Source organism: Nannobrachium achirus, assembly GCF_963921795.1.
Source record: "Nannobrachium achirus genome assembly, chromosome: 17".
NCBI classification, from domain to species: Eukaryota; Metazoa; Chordata; class Actinopteri; order Myctophiformes; family Myctophidae; genus Nannobrachium; species Nannobrachium achirus.
Window position 1 is genome coordinate 56,017,248 of NC_137824.1, and position 21,306 is coordinate 56,038,553.

General features: G+C 40.8%; 3 protein-coding genes across 3 annotated transcripts; 2 read left to right on the forward strand and 1 right to left on the reverse strand.

Moving 5' to 3' along the window:
- Nucleotides 1–4,091: 4,091 nt before the first annotated feature.
- LOC308302563 (kelch domain-containing protein 3-like) lies at nucleotides 4,092–5,147 on the reverse strand (the record flags this gene model as incomplete). The annotated part of the gene is made up of 1 exon (XM_080746820.1): nucleotides 4,092–5,147. The coding sequence occupies one exon, from the start codon at nucleotides 5,145–5,147 to the stop codon at nucleotides 4,092–4,094; it is 1,056 nt and encodes a 351-aa protein (XP_080602946.1).
- Nucleotides 5,148–6,563: 1,416 nt separating this feature from the next.
- pmf1 (polyamine modulated factor 1) lies at nucleotides 6,564–10,998 on the forward strand (the record flags this gene model as incomplete). The annotated part of the gene is made up of 5 exons (XM_080746821.1): nucleotides 6,564–6,793; nucleotides 8,628–8,730; nucleotides 8,851–8,948; nucleotides 9,342–9,537; nucleotides 10,990–10,998. 5 exons carry the CDS (start codon nucleotides 6,564–6,566, stop codon nucleotides 10,996–10,998), a joined length of 636 nt encoding a protein of 211 aa, XP_080602947.1.
- A 1,019-nt stretch (nucleotides 10,999–12,017) lies between these two features.
- On the forward strand, nucleotides 12,018–20,258 carry med19a (mediator complex subunit 19a). Its single transcript, XM_080745896.1, has 6 exons — nucleotides 12,018–12,356; nucleotides 13,458–13,580; nucleotides 14,915–15,048; nucleotides 17,557–17,653; nucleotides 17,999–18,093; nucleotides 19,802–20,258. Exons 1-6 carry the CDS (start codon nucleotides 12,134–12,136, stop codon nucleotides 19,865–19,867), a joined length of 738 nt encoding a protein of 245 aa, XP_080602022.1. The 5' UTR covers nucleotides 12,018–12,133; the 3' UTR covers nucleotides 19,868–20,258.
- Nucleotides 20,259–21,306: the final 1,048 nt, after the last annotated feature.

The following is a 21,306-nucleotide window of genomic DNA, read 5'->3' on the forward strand; positions in this document are numbered from 1 at the left end:
AGACTAAGTAGGAAAGCCAAAGGTCAAGTTTATTAGGTAATGACAAGTGGTTAAATAATATCTGAAAAAACTAATTGACATGAATCCAAAATACACTGATGATCGTGCTGTCAAACAATGAAATCTAAATGGAATCTACGAAAAGGTTGTGGGGGTCCCTGCTTCATCTCTCTCTCAACTAAGGGGTCCTTGGCCTGAAAACGTTGAAGACCCCTGTTCTAATACATTCTTCAATTCAATATGTAAGACCTGGCCCCATGAAGTAAACGGGGGTGGGCGGCGTAACTCTCCAATAGACTGCTCTGGAATTATACTAAACCCGTTATTTACCACCACCGCGCGTGCGCGTAATGAAAATCCGCGCCGTAATTCTTGAACACGTCGGGTTTCCGTACATTTGGTTATTTGGTACGCTGGCCAGCCCAGAAGGTGGCAGTAATGCACCACAAAAAGCTGCATTAAAGCAGAAATAGCGTTAGCAGAAATAAGGCTTCCGGCGCCAATCTCTTCAGAATAAGAGTACCCCTAAAGCCATTGAAAAACGGATAATTTTGCCATAATATGGATGTTAAAAATATAGATTAAGTATCTAAACGAACATACAAAATGCAAATTAGGTTTCTGTGTAAAAAAGAACGATTTTAATAACATAAAAACATGATAAATGGATAAATGCTGTTCACTGGAGTGCATAGCCTTTACAAATTTGACTCTGGACAGCAGACGGCTCGCTGCGTCGGCACTTTGAACACACGCACACGTTCGGGGAGACCTCCTCTATCACGCCACACTCTCCGCTAAGCGGGAGAGTTGTAAAATCTATTTCTGTTGGCTTTCCAGTGCAGCCACCTGTTCAAAAAAGTGACATTTTCAGACATTTTCAAACTCTAGTTGGCACTGGAGAGCAGACGGCTCGCTGCTAGGGTTACCAACCGTCCCGTAAAATACGGGATTGTCCCGTTTTTGGAAACTAAAAGACGTGTCCCGTATTGAACTGAAACGGGACGCTCTTTGTCCCGTATTTTAAGGTTGGGGGATAAATATGAATGACGGGATGATTTAATTGAGAAATGACAGCGATTCTGCCTGTCAGTGAGCTTCCACTCTGCTCTCCTCTGAGACAAGTGCTGCATCCCATTGCTGTGAGAGGCGCTGCGCTGTTTGTAGGCAGCTCATTGGCTCATTAACAGTGTTGCTAAGACACAGTCTCCGCCCCCTACACCAATCCATCCCTTGGACTGTAGGTTCAGTCCACAAGTTCCCTGCGAGAGCGTGCGAGCGAGCATTCAACAGTACTCGGCTCATAACATTGTTTAATGTCTTAAAAAAAACGTGTGACAGAAGATTGTGTACAAACAGATTAGCCATGAAAAGCAGGCAAGCAAGCAAGTAAGCAAGCAGAAAATAAGCCATGGGATGGTATTCTTGGGAACCCTTCAGTAGTCTTGTCTGCCAACTAAAGCGACCCCTAAACCTATGGTTATTATGCCAATATGATTAAACTAGTGTTGTTGGGTAACCAGAGAGTGGGCACATGAGAACCAGGTAGACCTATATGTTTTGGAAAATTGAGAGAAATAAAATATAGGCCTAAACTACATGATTTTAAGGTAATAGGACGTGGCCCAAAGACACCCGAATTAATATTGTGGAAGAAAAAATATGATTTAATATAGGAAAATACCTGTTTTAGCCAACTTTATAATCGAAAATACCCAATTTTTCTGAGGCGCCTGTGGCGCCGCAAGTGTCGTTAGAGATATATCTCTAACGACACTTGCGGTATTTGAAACTCTGGGAGTTGGCAACCCTAGCTGCGTCGGCACTTTGAACACACGCACGCGTTCGGGGAGACCTCCTCTATCACGCCACACTCTCCGCTAAGCGGGAGAGGTGTAAAATCTATTTCTGTTGGCTTTCCAGTGCAGCCACCCGCTCAAAAAAGTGACATTTTCAGACATTTTCAAACTCTAGTTGGAGCTGGAGAACAGGCGGCTCGCTGTGTCTGCACTTTGAACACATCACGCACGCACGTGTTCGGGGAGACAGCATTTATCCATTTATCCTGTTTTTATGTTATTAAAATCGTTCTTTTTTACACAGAAACCTAATTTGCATTTTGTATGTTCGTTGATACTTAATCTATATTTTTAACATCCATATTATGGCAAAATTATCCGTTTTTCAATGGCTTTAGGGGTACTCTTATTCTGAAGAGATTGGCGCCGGAAGCCTTATTTCTACTAACGCTATTTCTGCTCATTTCACACAGGCTGGAGCCCCATAGTTCAAGTAGCAGGAGGAGGTGGAGGCTTCACAGAAAGAAATATTAATCAAACACACCAAAGTTTGCATTTACCAGTTGGCAAGGCTTAGATAAGAACTCGAGGTTGTGATGAGATCATTTGAGAAATGGTTCATATATTTATTATGGTGATATGGTCTGCTGCATAGCTCTTTGACCTCACAGAGGCCCCATATAAAAATCATATAAAATCAATCAGTGGATTAACAAGACGAACCTCGGTTCGAAGTGAAGCGGTGGACAGATAAAACCTCCAATAGCACATGAAACCAAGTCATTTGATGAGACAATCAAATTGTACATGTTCCTCTCCATGCTGACTATAGCAAAGTTAATAATTATTTAGTATATAAACCATGCTATTACCTATAGGGTTGAATTGTCATGTGAAGCTTCACCAATCCAATGCAATAGGTGAGACCTATGCAATAAGTGAGACCTATTGCATATTTGAAAAAACCTATTCATTCTGGACTGATATTTTACACGTACGGGACAGGAAAAACCTGTTCATTCTGGCCTGGAGTGACCATATATGGACATAAGGTAACGGACATTGTGTTTTTGAAAAACCCTGTTCCTTCTGGACTGAGATCACCATATATGGTAATTAAACGGACATTCTGTTTTTGAAAAAACCTGTTCATTCTGGACTGAAATGACCATATATGGGCGTGATACACAGAAAGCCATTCATTGGAGGTAACGGACATTCTGTTTTTGAAAAAACCTGTTCATTCTGGACTGAAATGACCATATATGGGCGTGATACACACAAAGCCAATCATTGGAAGCGGTTTCCACCGCTTCAAAAACGCCAAAGTCGTCATGGTCATGCTGGGTTAGACAGCAACTCGACCTTGGAATTAGAGCATTTGCTCCATTTTTGATGAATCTGTGATATAATTTCTCAGTTAGTTTTAGTTAGTTTGTGGTTTGTGTGAACAATGCTAAGAGAAATGAAAGAACAGAAAATGCATTATCTTATTGGCTATTATCTTATATTAATGTCAAAAGCAGGTCCTTACTGTACCATTTCACCATTAAATAGCAGCCATGTCCAAATCACTGGTTCATCTCCTCCTGTCATTAGCTGCTGTCCAGTGGTAGTGAATGAAAAGGCGGGAACAATACATAAATACATAAAAAAAGGTGAAAAGAGTGGCAAATTTTGAGGGCTGCCCTCAGTACGCCCGTTTAGGCCCATCGCATAGTTCTACCTTTGGGCCCAATGCAGTTTTTGTGTGGGCAGCCCACATAATTTGCCCACAGTACGCCCATGGTTAGCCCATGATGAGTCAACAGCTGTGGGCCTCATTTGGGCAATCCCACTATGGGCCTGTGTAAGTAGAGTGAGGGCTGGCATTGCCCTCACTGCCCACACATAGCCTGCAGAGGCCCACCCGGGGCTTGCTTGCAGGGACACTACCATACGCAGCTTGTCCCTCCCATCACAATATAAACACTTTCCCACATGTGTGTGCAACCCCTCACAAATGCTCCTCTCATCGCGCACAATTATTCTGTTTGGTAATGGTTTTGGGTCTCAATGTGCTTTCTTGGGAGGGAGGCTGTTGGACGCGCATAATTAGTTTTTTTGCGGGCAGGAGCGGGCGGACAGGAACTGGCCGGCAGGGCCGTGCGGGGGGTTAAAAATGAAATCATTGCGGCAGCGGGAGTGTTCAGAAATGAAGCGGGAGCGGGCGGTAATGGGATTAAAAAATCAGCCCTGCGCAGATCTCTAATCTACGGCAAATCTGACCTGCACAGGTCAGACACCTCAGCGTCATCTTCGTCTCATCTTAAACAGCTTCAACATCCTCTTGAATGCTCGGAACACGCTCCTGTTATTTATTTTCAGTGTGTCTGTGGTCATGGTTGTCAGTTCCCACCTGATGTCATGCGGGAGTTCCGACCACTCCAGACCGTACTGAAGAACTGCTCGTTTGCATAGTGTCTTCAGACCAGGATTTAAGTCTAAGACGTGCAGGCCAAATGTAAAGAAGACGATACAATCTCCCACCAGGCAACAGTGATGTGTACCAGCATACTCTGGTGAGACGTCTCCCCCCTCAGGCTTAACCTTATACCAGGAGAATGTCTCTGGATTGAATTTCCACAGATCATATAGCATACGGCCCAAGTCGGTATCGCCACCAAGAATGTAGAGCTCTCCACTGTAGGCAAAGGCTAAATGATTCCAGCGTGGTCGTGGGAGAAGCTGCGCAGAGGGCATGCAGCTCAGCCAGAAGTTGGTCTCTGTGTCAAACATACTGATGTTGTTGCAGCATTCAATCCCCCCGAATACAAACATCGTTGTCCCGATGATGGTGGCAGAGTGACCCATTGTGTTAGGTGGCGCAGTTCCTCTGGTGTTAATTATAGACCAGACCATTGCGTTGGAGTCCAACCTGTTTATGTGCTCGGTCGACACATTGCTCCCTCCGTAGATAAGCATGTCCTTCCCCAGGGCACAGGCAGAGTGGTTGTACCTGCTCTCCGGAACAGTCCCAGACACCCTGGGTTTGAACCACGCGTGGGTTTCCACATCAAAGGCGTAGAGCTGATTGCCGTAAGGATACCCTCCCCAAATGTAGATGATGTTCTCTATGAGCAAGGCTGTGAAGCCAAAGGGTCTGGAAAAAAGAAGCTTCAATTGTTCTTCTCTTCTTCTAGGCACCGTCGTCCAGCGCAGAGACACTGTGTTGAACACGTGCACCTCAAAAATAGAATACCCACGGCGAGTGTCACTGTACGAATTTAACTGTCCAAAGCAGTACATCTTGTGTCCAACTGCAACGGCAACATGAATGTTGCCGTTGCGGAGCCCATGGAGACGCATCCTCCAGCAAAACATAACACACTGCAGCTCCACCTGGTGGCCAAACTCAGTATTTCACATGACAAAACACCAACCAATTAGGTACTTTGTTGAACTCTAAGTCTACAAAACTATCTCTGTCTTTATTTATTTGATGATTCATTTTAAAATACAATTATATACATGGATGTAATGGTTATGGTGTGATGTCATTGCATCATGATGTCATTATGTAGGACCTGCAGTCTGATTGGATCATCAGCACCATGATGTCATTCATATTGTAACGTGTTGGGAACAGGGATAGCAGTCAAGCAGCAGTTAGACCCGGTAATCACAGGGTGATGTAACGTCAACACAGCAGGTTAGGTTCATCGCTACGCCCCTTTTGTGGTGGACATTTCTGTCAAAATTCTATTTTTGCCACAGTAAAATAATACCAGAAACAGAGCTGAAGCCCATATGCTACTGCTAGTAGCCTGCTGTGGTCCTCAAAGTGGCTTGAGGGGAGTTTTTTAAAATTTGTTCTCCTGTTTTCTTTTTCATTTTACATTTTTTATCCCACAATCTTTGTAAGCCATTTATTCCGGTGTCGATATATAGTGTTGCTTGCATTATTGTTAAACATCTGAATTAGGCCTACTTGATTTACCAGAAGTCTATGTTTGCCTGTCATCCTAATCTTCTTATGGTACCAACAATAATACAGCATGGAATTGTGGACAAAATCAACAATAACAGAATATTTTAAGTTTGGGGTCTTATTCAACGATAACAAAATACTCTAAATTCTGGGTTTGAGAAGCTAAATGTCATCAAATGGTGGTCTGCTCAAATGCTACATTTAAATTGCCTAATTTGTACAGAATTGCTAGAAATGAAAACCTACAACTGCACAAGCTTTGTAGATGGGCTATCACTACTTATTTATTTCTTATTTGTATACAATTATTTACAAAAATGTATAAATATATAAATATATATATATATATATATATAGGCCTATATATATATATTTTTTTGTACTTGGGTTACATCACTGAGGATCCGTCTCAGCACCAGAGTGTAAACATTCAGCCAGATGAATCGCCTATTTCAGTTCAAGACAAGTTAAATACCAACACCACATATTACTATTGTGTTTATTAAGCTTATGAAATAATCGCTTAATTAATAGAATGTAGTTGGTTTAATTGTGATAATAATGTATTCATTTTATTTTCTGCATAATCTCCTGGCTGTTTCACACTCCAGTCCAGTTGGTGGCGACGGTAAGCGGTAATGGAGTCCGTAGGATACGAGGTTGAATAAATTAGAATCCGCGGCTTGTGATTGGCTGGAGCGGAGGGAAGAGCCAGAAGAGGAGGAAGTACAATCCATTTGGTTTGGCGGGTAGTGTAAAAAGATAAACAGATTCGGCTTTAACAGAACGCGAACATGGAAGAAACTGGGGAAACAGCGAGTCAACGGTCTGTAGCGAACGCAGGAGACGCCAGTGAGAACGTCAGTGAAGCCACGGCTGAAGGTGCGTCTCAGATGTCGGATGCTGCTGGGAAAAGAAGCACGCAGGGTGACAACAAGGACGCTCATCGTCGGAGTGACCCCAGACTGAAGCTTTTCAACAAAGTGATAGAGAAGTCCCTGCAAAGGTTCATTGACGATGCCAGGTGAGAGACGCTATACTCAATATTGTGCAGAATGTCCCATTTCAAGTTTTTCCAAATGTATACACAAATCATTTGTCTGTCTGTCTGTCTGTCTGTCTGTCTGTCTGTCTGTCTGTCGGTCTACATGTCACAATTGTCACTTAGCCAAAAAGCCAACTCGCCAAATCAACTTGCTAGGACACCTCGCCAATGAGCAGGCCTTTCAACATTGGACTGTCAGTCCAGGAGAATCCAGGAGATTTATTTTTAGGGGATGCGCTAGCCGCAAATTGCAACACTAGATTTTTTTATACTCGGATGAATCTAGGGTTGCAATACCACCCATAGGGATTCAATGCATGAAAACAGTTTTTTGCTAACTGATTGTATTAAACGACTTCAAACTCACCAATATTGTGGCTCTATGGAAAGCTTGGAATTTACTCTTGCTATCTGCAAAGTGTTTGTTTCTGAAAATTCCACCGTGGGATTGTTATGATTTATTTTCTGTTAATAAAATCCGAGCAGCCACGTTTTTTTTCAGGAAGCGCTCGTCTTTCTATAACACCACGTCCCGCTGCCTCCTGCATTAGGCTATGTGACAGAACCAGCTGGTACACAGGACTGCTGAGTGACTTCCCACGAGCGCTTCCAAACTCCAGCACTTAGAAAAAATAATCACCCGAACTGAATTTCTTGACAGAAAATAAAATCATAACAATTCCACGGTGGAATTTTCAGAAACAAACACTTTGCAGTTAGCAAGAGTAAATTCCAAGCTTTCCATAGAGCCACAATATTGATGAGTTTGAAGTCGTTTAATACAATCAGTTAGCAAAAAACTGTTTTCATGCATTGTATCCCTATGGGTGGTATTGCAACCCTAGATTCATCCGAGTATAAAAAAATCTAGTGTTGCAATTTGCGGCTATTGCAACCCTAGATTCATCCGAGTATAACAAAATCTAGTGTTGCAATTTGCGGCTAGGGATGCGCGCAACTCCCCGGGGTCTGGTGGTCCTTCCCCCAAAACTTCTTAACATATATATATTTCCCTGTGTTCTGTTGAATTTTGTGCATGTTTGATACTTTCATCAGGCTTGCTTTACTAGCATGGGTACAATTTCAGCCTTAAATTGCCAAATGTAGGTGTACAGATTTGATGACAGAAGCAAAGTAAGACATCCTTAACTGACTTATCATCTGGGGGTCCTCCACCAAAACATGTTCAACATAGTAGATGTAATTGCCAATCATCCTGGCAAATCCAGGAGCATTGACAAGCCAGCCCAATGAGCGTGGACAATTTGGCGAGTTGGATTTTGGCAACGTGACCGGTTACCGTCGCAGTTACTATCAAAACCTCCACCGGCTGTCTGTCCGTCACACGGCACGTCACGCTTTTGCCCTACTCATATCTCTGCCACCGTTGCCCTGCCCCCTATCCATGCCAAACTTTGCACACACTCCTTGGCTGCCAAACCACAACCTCCACCCCACATGGCCCTCTTCTAGCACCACCATGAGGCCGATTCTTACAAAACACATTTTTGGACGCTGCTCATACAGATTTTGGCCTAAAATCACGCAAAGCGGTACACAGTATCTCTAAAGTCATGTCATCAACATGGATCTGCCTTCTAAAGTTTCTGTATGTGACCTGACGGTCGCTTATCTCCCGATTAGGGAGTCTTACTAGTATAGGTATCTTTCTTTATGTATTACTATTGTATCCCTCTTGTTATTTTTGCATCTTCTTTAATTGCATTGCAGGAATCTTGAAGTACACATTTAAATGCTGCTTTGAGCTGTATTGTATCATGTGACAATGATTATTATTCTCTGTCACTGACAGTTTTCACAGATTTGCCCAGTCATTCCAACCATTCTACAAGGATAAACCGCTGATGGAGAAGATTCATAAGCAGTTCACTGAGGAATTGCAGAAAACTATACAGGTGTGCAAATTAGAATTGTGCATGTGGGTGGGTCTGTGCTGTGAACGTATGTGCAGTTGTAATGAATTTAGGTAGCCCTGGGATTATATTAACGCCTTTGTATGTACACCAATATTGAAGGGAGAAATTAACAGCCTGGTTGAAGAGGCAGACTTAAAGTATAAGCTGGATGAGCTAGACAAACTGGAGCAGGCAGCCGAGGACAAAGAGTCTGCATGGTAAGTGTATAACCTCATCTCCATTGTCTAACGTCATTTTGAGCTTAAATTCCTATGTTGGGTGTCTGATTCATCAATTTATTTTGTGTGGAGGGGTCGTCAAAAGATTCCCCTCAGTAATCAATAAAGCTCTGGTAAAAATGATCGGATATTGGCGGATTTCCGAATTATCTTTTTTTTACCTCTGCAAAGGTGAGTGAGCAATTGTTCAGGCTTAATATCCATTCCAAATGTTATGTTGTGAGGTTTAACTTGTAAACTAACTTCTTTTTCTCAAACAGGCCCCTGTCGATATTGATATCTGGTTCTTTGCTTTGCAAAATGATTGTTAGGTTGTTGTTTAATGTTTATTAATCCCTTATTAATCATGTACTTGTCACTCTGTTCTCGTAGGCGTCCCAGCGGGGTGCCTGATCAGGATCTGTGCTGCTTTGTGATGCCCTATTACCACAAGCAGAATACCTACCTTCTCAGAGAGTTGAAGAAGATCCGAGGAGAAAATGCTGCTTTGGTAGAAAGGGTACAGGCTGGCAGGGACCATATCACTGAGACATCACAACGCATTGCAACAGCTGTGGATGAGTGGAAGGTACATATCTCTGCTGTCGGGCCGAAACCTCCTAACTCCAAAATGTTCATTTTCGGGGAAAATTAGCTCAAGTGGAGTTAGGAGGTTTTGACCGAACGGCTTTGTACTACTTTTCATTGGTTCAATATTATTTTAACCAACACACAGACGTAAAGGGTGTTCAATAGCACATATTTAAGAGAGGGCCAATCGGGTGGAGTTAGCTGGTTTGGCAGAAAGTGTGGAGTTAGGAGGTTTTGTCCCAATATCACATTTGACTACTTTCCATTGGTTCAATATTATTTTAACCAACACTCAGATGTAAGATTCAAGATTCAATAGCCCTGATTTATGCCAAAAAAAAATCAAAAACCTAAAAAAATGGAGTTAAGAGGTTTTGGCCAGACAGTGACGATATATTGGACAGTACTTTACGTTATTCAAAGTACATATATTTTATTCTTGTTACATATTTGAGATATTGATTTAAAGTAATGTAAACTTATTTTGTCATTATTTCATTTTCAAAAATATTTTAAAGGTTTTACTGTCCACACTAGTAAAGTAAATTAAGTAAGACCAATTTCAATTATGGATTGTGTCATAAGTTATTAGAACGGTTACTAAATACTAATGGACTGCTTTGTGTTCTCTCTCCTGTTTTTAGGCATCAGTCAGTGAAATCCAAAAGCTTAACTCTTCTCTTGATCGTGGTGACATCTTTGATGTGTGATCCTCAATGCCTGACCATTTTGAGTGACATCTCTTCAGTCACACACAACACAACTTTCTCATGCACCTGAGGAAGAAACTTGGATAATTTTAACCTGATTTTGTGCTTGTTGTTGGTTGTACTTGTACATGACTTCATAGATAGATAAACCAGGGATTCATCTTTTAAAATGAGTGAAGTTGAATACATGTTGAGCTGCCAACTGAGGGACAGACAGTGGTGTACATCTGGCTAAAATAATCAGTTATATATTAGTATTGCTTGTTTTTGGAGCTGTGTGGAACACAAGCTCCCTATACGTGGCCGTGTGTGTGGCCGTGTCTGTGTGTCTGTCTGTCTGTCTGTCTGTCTGTCTGTAGCCTACAGGACCTTTTGTGACCACACGAGGGCGCTGTTGTTCAGGCCAGGCCAGACACACACACACACACACACACACACACACACACACAGCTCCACTTCGAACAGAGGTTCGATTTTTTTGTTATTCGCTTGTTTTGTCTTGGGATTTATGTAATATTTGATGTTGTAAAAATATGTATATACATGACCATATATAAACAAAGTTCTGACATTTGTATTTGGTAGAATAGATTGCCTAATATACAAAAGGGCTTCTTGTCAATAACTTAAAGCATTGGCAATTCTGTTTATTTCCCTTTTAAATGGAACCCCATTTGTAAGTAAGTAAAGTAACATGCATTCTGCAATTGTGTTGACTCTTGATTTGTGGTGTTTGGTAGGTTAGATGACTGAAGGCACAAGGAAGAAGCTAGACATATTGGCAAACGTACTTGTATTTTGAATGAAAGATGCATCCTAAACTAAATTATTTCAAATCAATAATTGACTTAGACCTATAACTCTATGCTTATAATGTTACCTATAGCATCACATGATGCTGTTTTTAACAACCTGTAGAGCTGAATCTTCCTCCCAACCCAATGCAAATCTTGGGTTGGAACTTCCAATTAGCAACATTGGTTCTCAAAAGTGGGGTCCGGGGATCCCCAGGGGTCCTTGGGGGAGTTCCAGGGGGTCCCCAGCTAAATTACAGAAACTAAGTGGGCCCTTATGGGAAAACACCATGGGACCTGTTAGGGTCCATTTGGTTCCATGTGGAGTTAAATTAACATTGATTTGATTTTACAAAACTAAATTGGAGATAGAAATACCATTAAATAGGGGTCCATCTGTAGCCTGGCTAATGCAGGTCAAACTGGGGTCCTTGAAATTATAATAAAAAAAATGAACCTAGCCCAACCCTACCCTCCCCTGCCCCTTCTTTGTATATACTGTTTGTTTAGACTTACTGTTTTCTTTTTTGTTTTTCTTTACATATCTACTGCATAGTACTGTGTTCTATTTGTCTGTCATTCAATGTTATATGAGATACTTCAATGGTTTCCAGTGGAAATAAGCTTAGTCTTTTCATGGATCTCCTTTTAGTAGACCTTGTACCAGTGAACTGTACCGTCATGAAACTGTACCTTTTCCTATGCAAACTTCTAATAAAGTCTTCAATCAATCAATCAATAATGGTTGTATGTAAAAAAATCTTCTCTTATGAGGGTCCCTGGCATATCTTTTCAAAATGGGGTTCTGCGGGTTTATAAGTGTGAATTTGGGGGTCCTTGACGTTAAAAAGTTTGAGAACCACTGCATCACAGGAAGGAAGTAGATTGGAATTCGCGTTCGATATTACACCAGTCTTTACGGTAACCTTACCTAACCACCAGAAGAAAATCAACCACAACAAAGAAGTGAAGGCAGCCGGTTGGATGGTTGTATGCTCGTGTGTGTATTTATTATTGAACTAAAGCGTACACGTACAACTTCGTGGAACCCCGTTCATTTTACCATTTAGATGTATTATTTGTGACAGATATGACGGAAATGTTTTCAACTCTTTTTGGGCAAAACGACGCTCAGGGACCGCCCGTCTCGTCGTCTCTGGGATTCGGACCGGGGAAACCTCCTCCTCCTCTGCCGCAGAACCAGGGCCCCATGGCGGCCGGGATGCCACCACAGCTCGGGGATGAAGGAGGGCCTGCGCTACGGAAACCAGGAGCCATGAATGAGCCATTCTATTTATTACGGGAGCTTCCGGGTACTGTTGTTTATGTTTACCAGTGGTTATCAAACTTTTACATTTCAAGGTCTTCCCTTAACGGGTCCATTTGGTTCCATAAGTACACTGTGGATTCCTTGGAATCCACTTTGAGAACCACTGAAGGGAAGGCTACGGTGTATGTTTTACGTTATTTGTCTGGTTGCATCGCACTGAAATTATATGACAAGTGAAATGATGATATAGGAATAGTTTACCCCCTGATTACTCATGCCATGGAGACTTGAGTTCAATAATATGTTTTTGTATTTGTTTCATTCCTAAGACAAAAAATGATTCCGGATGGAAATCAATGTGGGTAAATCTATTGCAATCAAATTGCAAAAAAGTCATTTTTCAGGGGTGAACCTAATGACCAGTGGTTGGAAAAGTACTCAATATACTTTGTACAATACTGTAAAAGTCCTGTTTAAGTAAAAGTCCATAATCCAAAATGTACTTGAGTAAAAGTACAAAAGCATTGGTATCCAATTTCAAGTTTTCAGATGTATAAAAATAGCAAATCTACAAGCTCGACGCATTGTGATCTTGTAGATCTGCTATTTTCGAAATTTCTGAAATGTATATTGGGCTGAAGTGGTTGTAATTAAGTAAATGTAATTAGTTACTTTACACCACTGCTAATGACTGTTACTTGTGTATGTAATCCTGAAACATAAAGTTTCCAAAGAAGGAAGTCGAGCATCCGGTGAACAATCATTACTACATAGCCTAGCCTTGGATCAAGACTATCATTAGATGTATTTGACCGATTCTGACTTTTCCTTTATATATAAATGTCAAAACAGATTTATGATAGTCTTGACCCAAGGTTATAACTAGCCCCATTTGGTGTCCCGGGGCTACAGTGAAGAGTGAGGTTACTGTGCTGTCTTTAAGGACAATAACAAAACAAGCAATCAAGCATCATGATAAACATAAGATACCATTTGCATAATAATTTGTGAATGCAATATCAAGGATGTGATTTAACATCCTATAGGAATAATAGTTATACTGTTAACCCAACTTTCCTCTATTTATCTAGCCGCAAGCTACACTTAGATTGTAACTGTGTGTGTTACTATGTTTGTTTTCTAGTGGGAAATGAACTAACAGGCAACACCAACCTCATCACTCATTATAACCTGGAACATGCCTACAACAAATTCTGTGGCAAGAAGGTGAAGGAGAAGCTCAGCAATTTCCTCCCGGAATTACCAGGTGGGTCATAGTTGGTATAAATATCCCTCTTCACATAGGAATTACCAGGTGGGTCATAGTTGGTATGAATATCCCACTTCACATAGGAATTACCAGGTGGGTCATAGTTGGTATAAATATCCCACTTCACATAGGAATTACCAGGTGGGTCATAGTTGGTATAAATATCCCTCTTCACATAGGAATTACCAGGTGGGTCATAGTTGGTATAAATATCCCTCTTCACATAGGAATTACCAGGTGGGTCATAGTTGGTATGAATATCCCTCTTCACATAGGAATTACCAGGTGGGTCATAGTTGGTATGAATATCCCTCTTCACATAGGAATTACCAGGTGGGTCATAGTTGGTATAAATATCCCTCTTCACATAGGAATTACCAGGTGGGTCATAGTTGGTATAAATATCCCTCTTCACATAGGAATTACCAGGTGGGTCATAGTTGGTATGAATATCCCTCTTCACATAGGAATTACCAGGTGGGTCATAGTTGGTATGAATATCCCTCTTCACATAGGAATTACCAGGTGGGTCATAGTTGGTATGAATATCCCTCTTCACATAGGAATTACCAGGTGGGTCATAGTTGGTATGAATATCCCTCTTCACATAGGAATTACCAGGTGGGTCATAGTTGGTATGAATATCCCTCTTCACATAGGAATTACCAGGTGGGTCATAGTTGGTATGAATATCCCTCTTCACATAGGAATTACCAGGTGGGTCATAGTTGGTATGAATATCCCTCTTCACATAGGAATTACCAGGTGGGTCATAGTTGGTATAAATATCCCTCATCATATCCTGAGATCTGTCATTCACCCCTCCTGGTAACCGGTAAGAAGGGTCGTGTGAAAGGCTTTGCATGCAGTTTTTGACACCTTATTTTAACTAAATGGTAAATGGTGCATTTATAACACCTTTATCCAAAGTGCTTTACATTAGTTGTGCATAACATTCGCCCATTCACACACACATTCATACACGGAGGAAACCGGGAGTAATTAGGGGTTCAGTGTCTTGCTCAAGGACACTTCGACCGCAACTCTGGGGGAGCCCGGGATCGAACTGGGAACCTTCCGGTTGCCATGCGGCCACTCTACCCCTGAGCCACTGCCACCCATAACTACAACACTGACAATGTTCAAATTGGTCACATTATGTGTGTATTAATGGCCCTGAATGTAGTTGTTCTGTAACCTGTTTGATCTCATTCATGGTTTCCCATAGAAATTAGGCGCAGTAATTATACCCCATATCCCCTTTCTCCTGTCCTGTCCTCCCCTCCTCCTCCATCAGTATTCATGTTCCCATTCCTCTGTGATGTACGTAGGTATGATAGACTGTCCCGGTGGCCAGGACGGCAGCTCTTTGCGTTCGCTGATTGAGAAGCCTCCGGTGTGTGGGAACTCCTTCAGCCCTCTGACCGGTGCACTGCTCACAGGCTTCAGACTGCACACTGGACCGGTATGGATGGAAACATGTTATACTCCTACATATTATACTATAGAAACATGCTGCACACTCCTACATATTATACTATAGAAACATGCTCACTCCTACATATACTATAGAAACATGCTCACTCCTACATATTATACTATAGAAACATGCACACCGTACATATTATACTATAGAAACATGCACACCCGTACATATTATACTATAGAAACATGCACACTCCTACATATTATACTATAGAAACATGCTCACTCCTACATATTATACTATAGAAACATGCACACCCGTACATATTATACTATAGAAACATGCACACTCCTACATATTATACTACAGAAACATGCACACTCCTACATATTATACTATAGAAACATGCACACTCCTACATATTATACTATAGAAACATGCTCACTCCTACATATTATACTATAGAAACATGCTCACTCCTACATATTATACTATAGAAACATGCACACTCCTACATATTATACTATAGAAACATGCTCACTCCTACATACTATACTATAGAAACATGCTCACTCCTACATACTATACTATAGAAACATGCTCACTCCTACATACTATACTATAGAAACATGCACACTCCTACATATTATACTATAGAAACATGCACACTGCTACATATTATACTATAGAAACATGCACACTCCTACATATTATACTATAGAAACATGCACACTACTACATATTATACTATAGAAACATGCACACTCCTACATATTATACTATAGAAACATGCACACTCCTACATATTATACAATAGAAACATGCACACTCCTACATATTATACTATAGAAACATGCACACTCCTACATATTATACTATAGAAACATGCACACTCCTACATATTATACTATAGAAACATGCACACTCCTACATATTATACTATAGAAACTTCAAGGTTCAGTTTTATTTGTCTCCCAGGGGAGAAATTTGTCTTGGAGACAGAGTCACAGCTGCATACATATAAACACTTAACAGAAAAAACAAAAAAGAAATTCAAAAAAAGACAACCAGAAACATACACATACAACCCATAGAGCCTGTCCTCAATTAGTTATGTGTCTATCATTTAGCATTTTGATTGACAGAGGAACAAACGAGTGCTTATATCTATTATAGTAGCATGTTGGGGTCCTAAATCTCCTGCCCGATGGCATTAGATCGTACTCTGGTGTCAGAACATGCAAGGGGTCGGACAAAATGTTCCGAGCTTGTCTTACTACTGCTTGCTCAAAGATGGCTTGAGGGGTGATCGGGGGGGTGGCCATACCCATGATCTTCCCTGCCATATTTGCCAGCCTAGCTATTTGAGACTTGTATACAACAGTCAGGTTACCAAACCAGCTAGACATACCATATCTCAGGATGGATTCAATTCTAGCCCTATAGAAGGTCAACATAATATTTACACTGACTCCAAAAAGCCTTAGTCTTCGAAGAAAGTGTAGACGCTGATGTATCTTAGAGCATAAGGTTGTAACATGCATGTGCCAACTCAGATCCTGATCAATCTGCACTCCTAGGTACTTATAGGAGGCGACCTGCTTGATGTTATGGTCATGAACACTAACATGCACACTCCTACATATTATACTATAGAAACATGCTCACTCCTACATATTATACTATAGAAACATGCTCACTCCTACATATTATACTATAGAAACATGCACACTCCTACATATTATACTATAGAAACATGCACACTCCTACATATACTATAGAAACATGCACACTCCTACATATTATACTGGACCGGTATGGATAGAAACAGGCACACTCCTACGTATTATACTATAGAAACATGCTCACTCCTACATATTATACTATAGAAACATGCACACTCCTACACATTATACTATAGAAACATGCACACTCCTACATATTATACTATAGAAACATGCTCACTCCTACATATTATACTATAGAAACATGCACACTCCTACATATTATACTGGACCGGTATGGATAGAAACAGGCACACTCCTACATATTACACTACAGTGTAAAAAAAACATACTATTGTTGTTATGGACTTATCCATGACTACTGTAAATTTGGTCTGACTTCTATGTAGGGATGGGACGATAAGCAATATTTTTCGTTTATCGTGATACAAAACACTGATAATTGTATCGTGGAGATTTAATATATATCGTGATATCGTCCCCTGTCATGAAACTGGGATCAATTCACCTTTTATTTGCCGAGCTGCATATCCGGTACCATTTAAACACTCTATTGGTAAAACGTACTTATAATATACTTAGTTGATACAGTCTTTTTTTCACTCTCTACTATCAAATGTCTTTGCCAAAGAATAGCTGATCTACAAGCTCACATGTGTTGTGAGCTTGTAGATCTGATATTTTCTGGCAAATGTTCCCCCCTTTTGTCATAATAATCGTGATATGACATTTTCGTATCGTCCCATCCCTACTTATATGTCATCTTCTGCATTAAAAGTGTGTGTTTGTTTGTTTGTTCCAGCTCCCAGAACAATACAGATTGATGCACATCCAGCCTCCAAAGAAAAAGAGCAAACACAAACATAAACACCATCGACCGCAAGACCCCATACCTCAAGGTACAGTACATGCTCACACATACATACTGTACATACATATTGTCACTGTCGGGCAGAAACCTTGTATCTCCAAGTTTCAAATTTGTACATTTCTTCGCAAAGCAAAGCCCTGCTTCATCAGACAAGGCCGTCGCACAAAAGTAGTGAAAACAGCAGATCGTCTGTTTTCACTATCATTTTAAAAATGATAAATCTAAAACAAATGGTTTTGGACATACAAGGTTTCCACCCGACAACGATATGTACAGTACGTAGTACATACATACTACGTACGTACGTACATACATACGTATATATTTGCAACGGTTCTTCACACCACTGACATACTTTTGTTTTGCGATGCAGAGACCCCATCAGACTCTGACCCCAAGAAGAAGAAGAAAAAGCGGGATGATGATCCTGATCGTAAGAAGAAAAAGAAGGACAAGAAGAAGAAGAAGGTAGGATGTACAGCTGAAAGCAGTCTCTCTGAGAGTCTTACTTGTTGTCCGTGTCTCCCGATAACATCAACGCTGATTGGCTGTCAGGACGCGACGGGTGGAGTGGGGTTGAAGCGAAGGTCGCTTCAGTTGGATTTTTCCAAGTGGGGCGAAGATACCGAAGCGACCGTTCGCGTCGTTCGTGCCGCGCCTGTTCGCTTTTAAATATATTTAAAATATTATTCATATTAAATGTTTTGATTCCTCTTTGTGCCACTTGTATATAAATGTAACCATCAAGTTCACTCAGCAGCAACAGTATGTAAATATGTATGTAAAGACAGATAACCCTATTTCAGAGTCATTGGACATAGCTTAGGTTGAACACCTCACCCAAGAGCTGAATCTCTACAATGATTGCTTCAGAAAATATTTTCTGGTGATTTTAGATCATTCAGTCAGTGGTGATGGGCAGGGATTTTACCACTAAGGCACCCAAGGGAATTAATTTATTGCCTTTCCATAGTGATAGTGAAGAGACAGGGAACGTGGAGAGAGTAGACAAAGAGACATTGTGAAAATGGTCCGGCTCACCTGGGAGTCAAACCAGGGACTCACTGATCAGAGCATTGCATCAATTTGGTATGCTCCTTAACCGCTCGGCTATTGGGATAATAAAGGTATCTATCAGCTCAACCAATGATCCTCCACTTTTGAATGTGTGACATCAATTGACAGGTCTATACAGGGTTCCCACGGTCATGAAATTCCTGGAAATATTTTGAAAATAGAAAAATATTTTTCCAGTACTGGAAAAGTTTTGGAATTTATCAAGGGTCCTGGAGGGTCCTGGGAAAAAATAGTTATGCATTGTCTTTGGTTATTGATTTTGTTAATGCCTCTGAAATGACAAATAAATCTACATGCTCACAAATTAATCTACATGCTCACAACGCCTCGCAACGCGAGGCGTTGTGAGCATGTAGATCTGCTATTCTCACAATAGAACCGTGTTATACAAAATTCCTCAACTCTTGGTGCTCGTCAGGGTGGGGGGTCCCCAGTTAAAACATGATTATTTCAGCGGTCACGGCCTGAAAAGGTTGAGAACCTCTGGCTTACACTACCTGTCTTGGGGCATTGAGCATAGGAGTAAGAGATCTGTTATTGAGCTGAATTATTGTTATATAGTCCTGGAAATTGGGTTAAATATTCTGGAAAAGTTTTGGAAATTAATTGGTAAAAATGTGTGGGAACCCTGTCTATATGTAATTGGTCAAGCACCCATTCTAGCATGGGGGATCTAGAAAAAAACAATACAGTGCTGTACATCTTTTCTCTCGTGAAAATTAGTCTCCAGTGGGCAGGAAGCAATGGGGCTTTTAAGCCGTGACATCATTTTGTAGGCAGAGGAGAACTCTGCCCCCAGAGCATTTTCTGTCCCTCGCTATTTCAACAGATCCGAGACAAAAATAACGACTAAAGTATAATTCTAACACTTTCCTTTCAACAACAAAGAGAAGAAAAATGTGTAAATAGTAAAAATAGTAAAAAGATTCACGGAAACGGGGGGCAGAAATTCTCCTCTGCCTACAAAATGATGTCATACTTAACAGCCCCATAGAAACATGGGTATGCACTTTTTTCTTTCCTTTTTGTGCAAAAAAATCTGTTTGGTACAAATGATTTAAGGCCTGATGTTTTTGTCTTTGTCTCTTCTTTATTCTAGAACCGCCACAGTCCAGATCATCCAGGCCTGACGGGCTCACAGCCCAACAGCAACAGCCTAAGATAGACGATGTGTGTGTGTGTACAAATATGAGAGTGCATGTTTATGAATGGGGTGTGTTGTGTTCTACTGCAGAAAACATACCAGAAGCTTTGGGCGTGCGCGTTTTTCAGAAAATTTGTATTATTGAGAGTGTGTGTGTGTGTGGTTGTTATATTATTGCCATGGTGAGAGGCAGGTTGAATCCAGGATTGTATGGTTGGTATGTCTGAGAAAAAACAGTGGGCATAACAGAAAGAAATGTTACAAAACAGTGTATACAAGCAGAATGCCAATAATATATCGTCACTGTCGAGCAGAAACCTCGTATCTCCAAGCTTCAAATGTGTACGTTCTTTTGCTAAGTAAAGCCCTGCTTCATCATACAAGGCCGTCGCACAAAAGTAGTGAAAACAGCAGATCTACAAGCACACAACGCCTCGCGGTGCGAGGCGTTGTGTGCTTGTAGATCGTCTGTTTTCACTAGTTTAAACTTTTAAAATGATAAATGCAAAACGAACGGTTTTGGACATACAAGGTTTCCACCCGACAACGACGATATGTAACATTACAGGTGAATGAATTGGTGCGTATGTCCTTTCCATTATGTTGTGATATCCTTTGACCGTAATTATTATGATAAATTCCAATAAAATTTGGTTACCATCATTTCTGCGTGTTTGCTTGAAATTCCTCTGTTTGACTTCACGTTCGCAAACATGCATGATTCAAAGGTTAAAGGAGTAGTTCACCCCCAAAATGACTTTTTTTTTCTATTGATTGATGCCATGGAGACTTGAGTTAAATAATATTTGTTGGGTTTTGTCGCATTCCTAAGACGAAAAAAAAAAAGAAAGTACCCTGACGGTTTCCCCATCCACTGCCATTCATTCGGGTCCCCAACCAGTGCCATGCATTCGGGTTCCCATCCGGAATCAATGGGGGTAAATTTACTATAATCACATTTTTTGTCTTAGGAATGCGACAAATACAAAAAAATCAATTGGTATCAGAGAAACGATGAAGTTAATCTTTGTGCACACTAGTGACGATGTTAAGCCAAAAAAAGAAAGATTCAAAGTTTTAATTTCTACATTTATTTTGTTTTACAAGCAAGATTTAGTTGTTCATGTGGACATGGCTACAAACACAGCAAGGCTTTCAAACCATGGGTAAACCGATATGATTAGATGCAATCCACTGCATGCGATGACATTAGCTCTCTTCCCCTGATGAAAAGTGCTGTACAGTAACTGGGAAACTTAAGAACCAAGATGGTTCTTCGTATGGCTTCATGCTCAGCTCCTAAACATTGCTTTGGTTTACCAGGAGAGAAGTTTGGCAGTGATTGCTTCTCTACATTTGGTTCTATTGCAACGAAGTCAAGACGGCAGCAGCTAAGATGCTGAGCTCAGATACATCATACATTTACCTGTCTGCTCAACATTAGCAATGACTCAACATTG

Bases quoted from the DNA above. Each gene is read 5' to 3' on its own strand.
- med19a (XM_080745896.1), top strand. From the start codon at position 12,134: ATGACGGAAATGTTTTCAACTCTTTTTGGGCAAAACGACGCTCAGGGA. The intron at 17,654-17,998 runs GTACAGTACATG...TTTGCGATGCAG, and splicing joins GCAAGACCCCATACCTCAAG to AGACCCCATCAGACTCTGAC. The intron at 18,094-19,801 runs GTAGGATGTACA...TCTTTATTCTAG, and splicing joins AGGACAAGAAGAAGAAGAAG to AACCGCCACAGTCCAGATCA.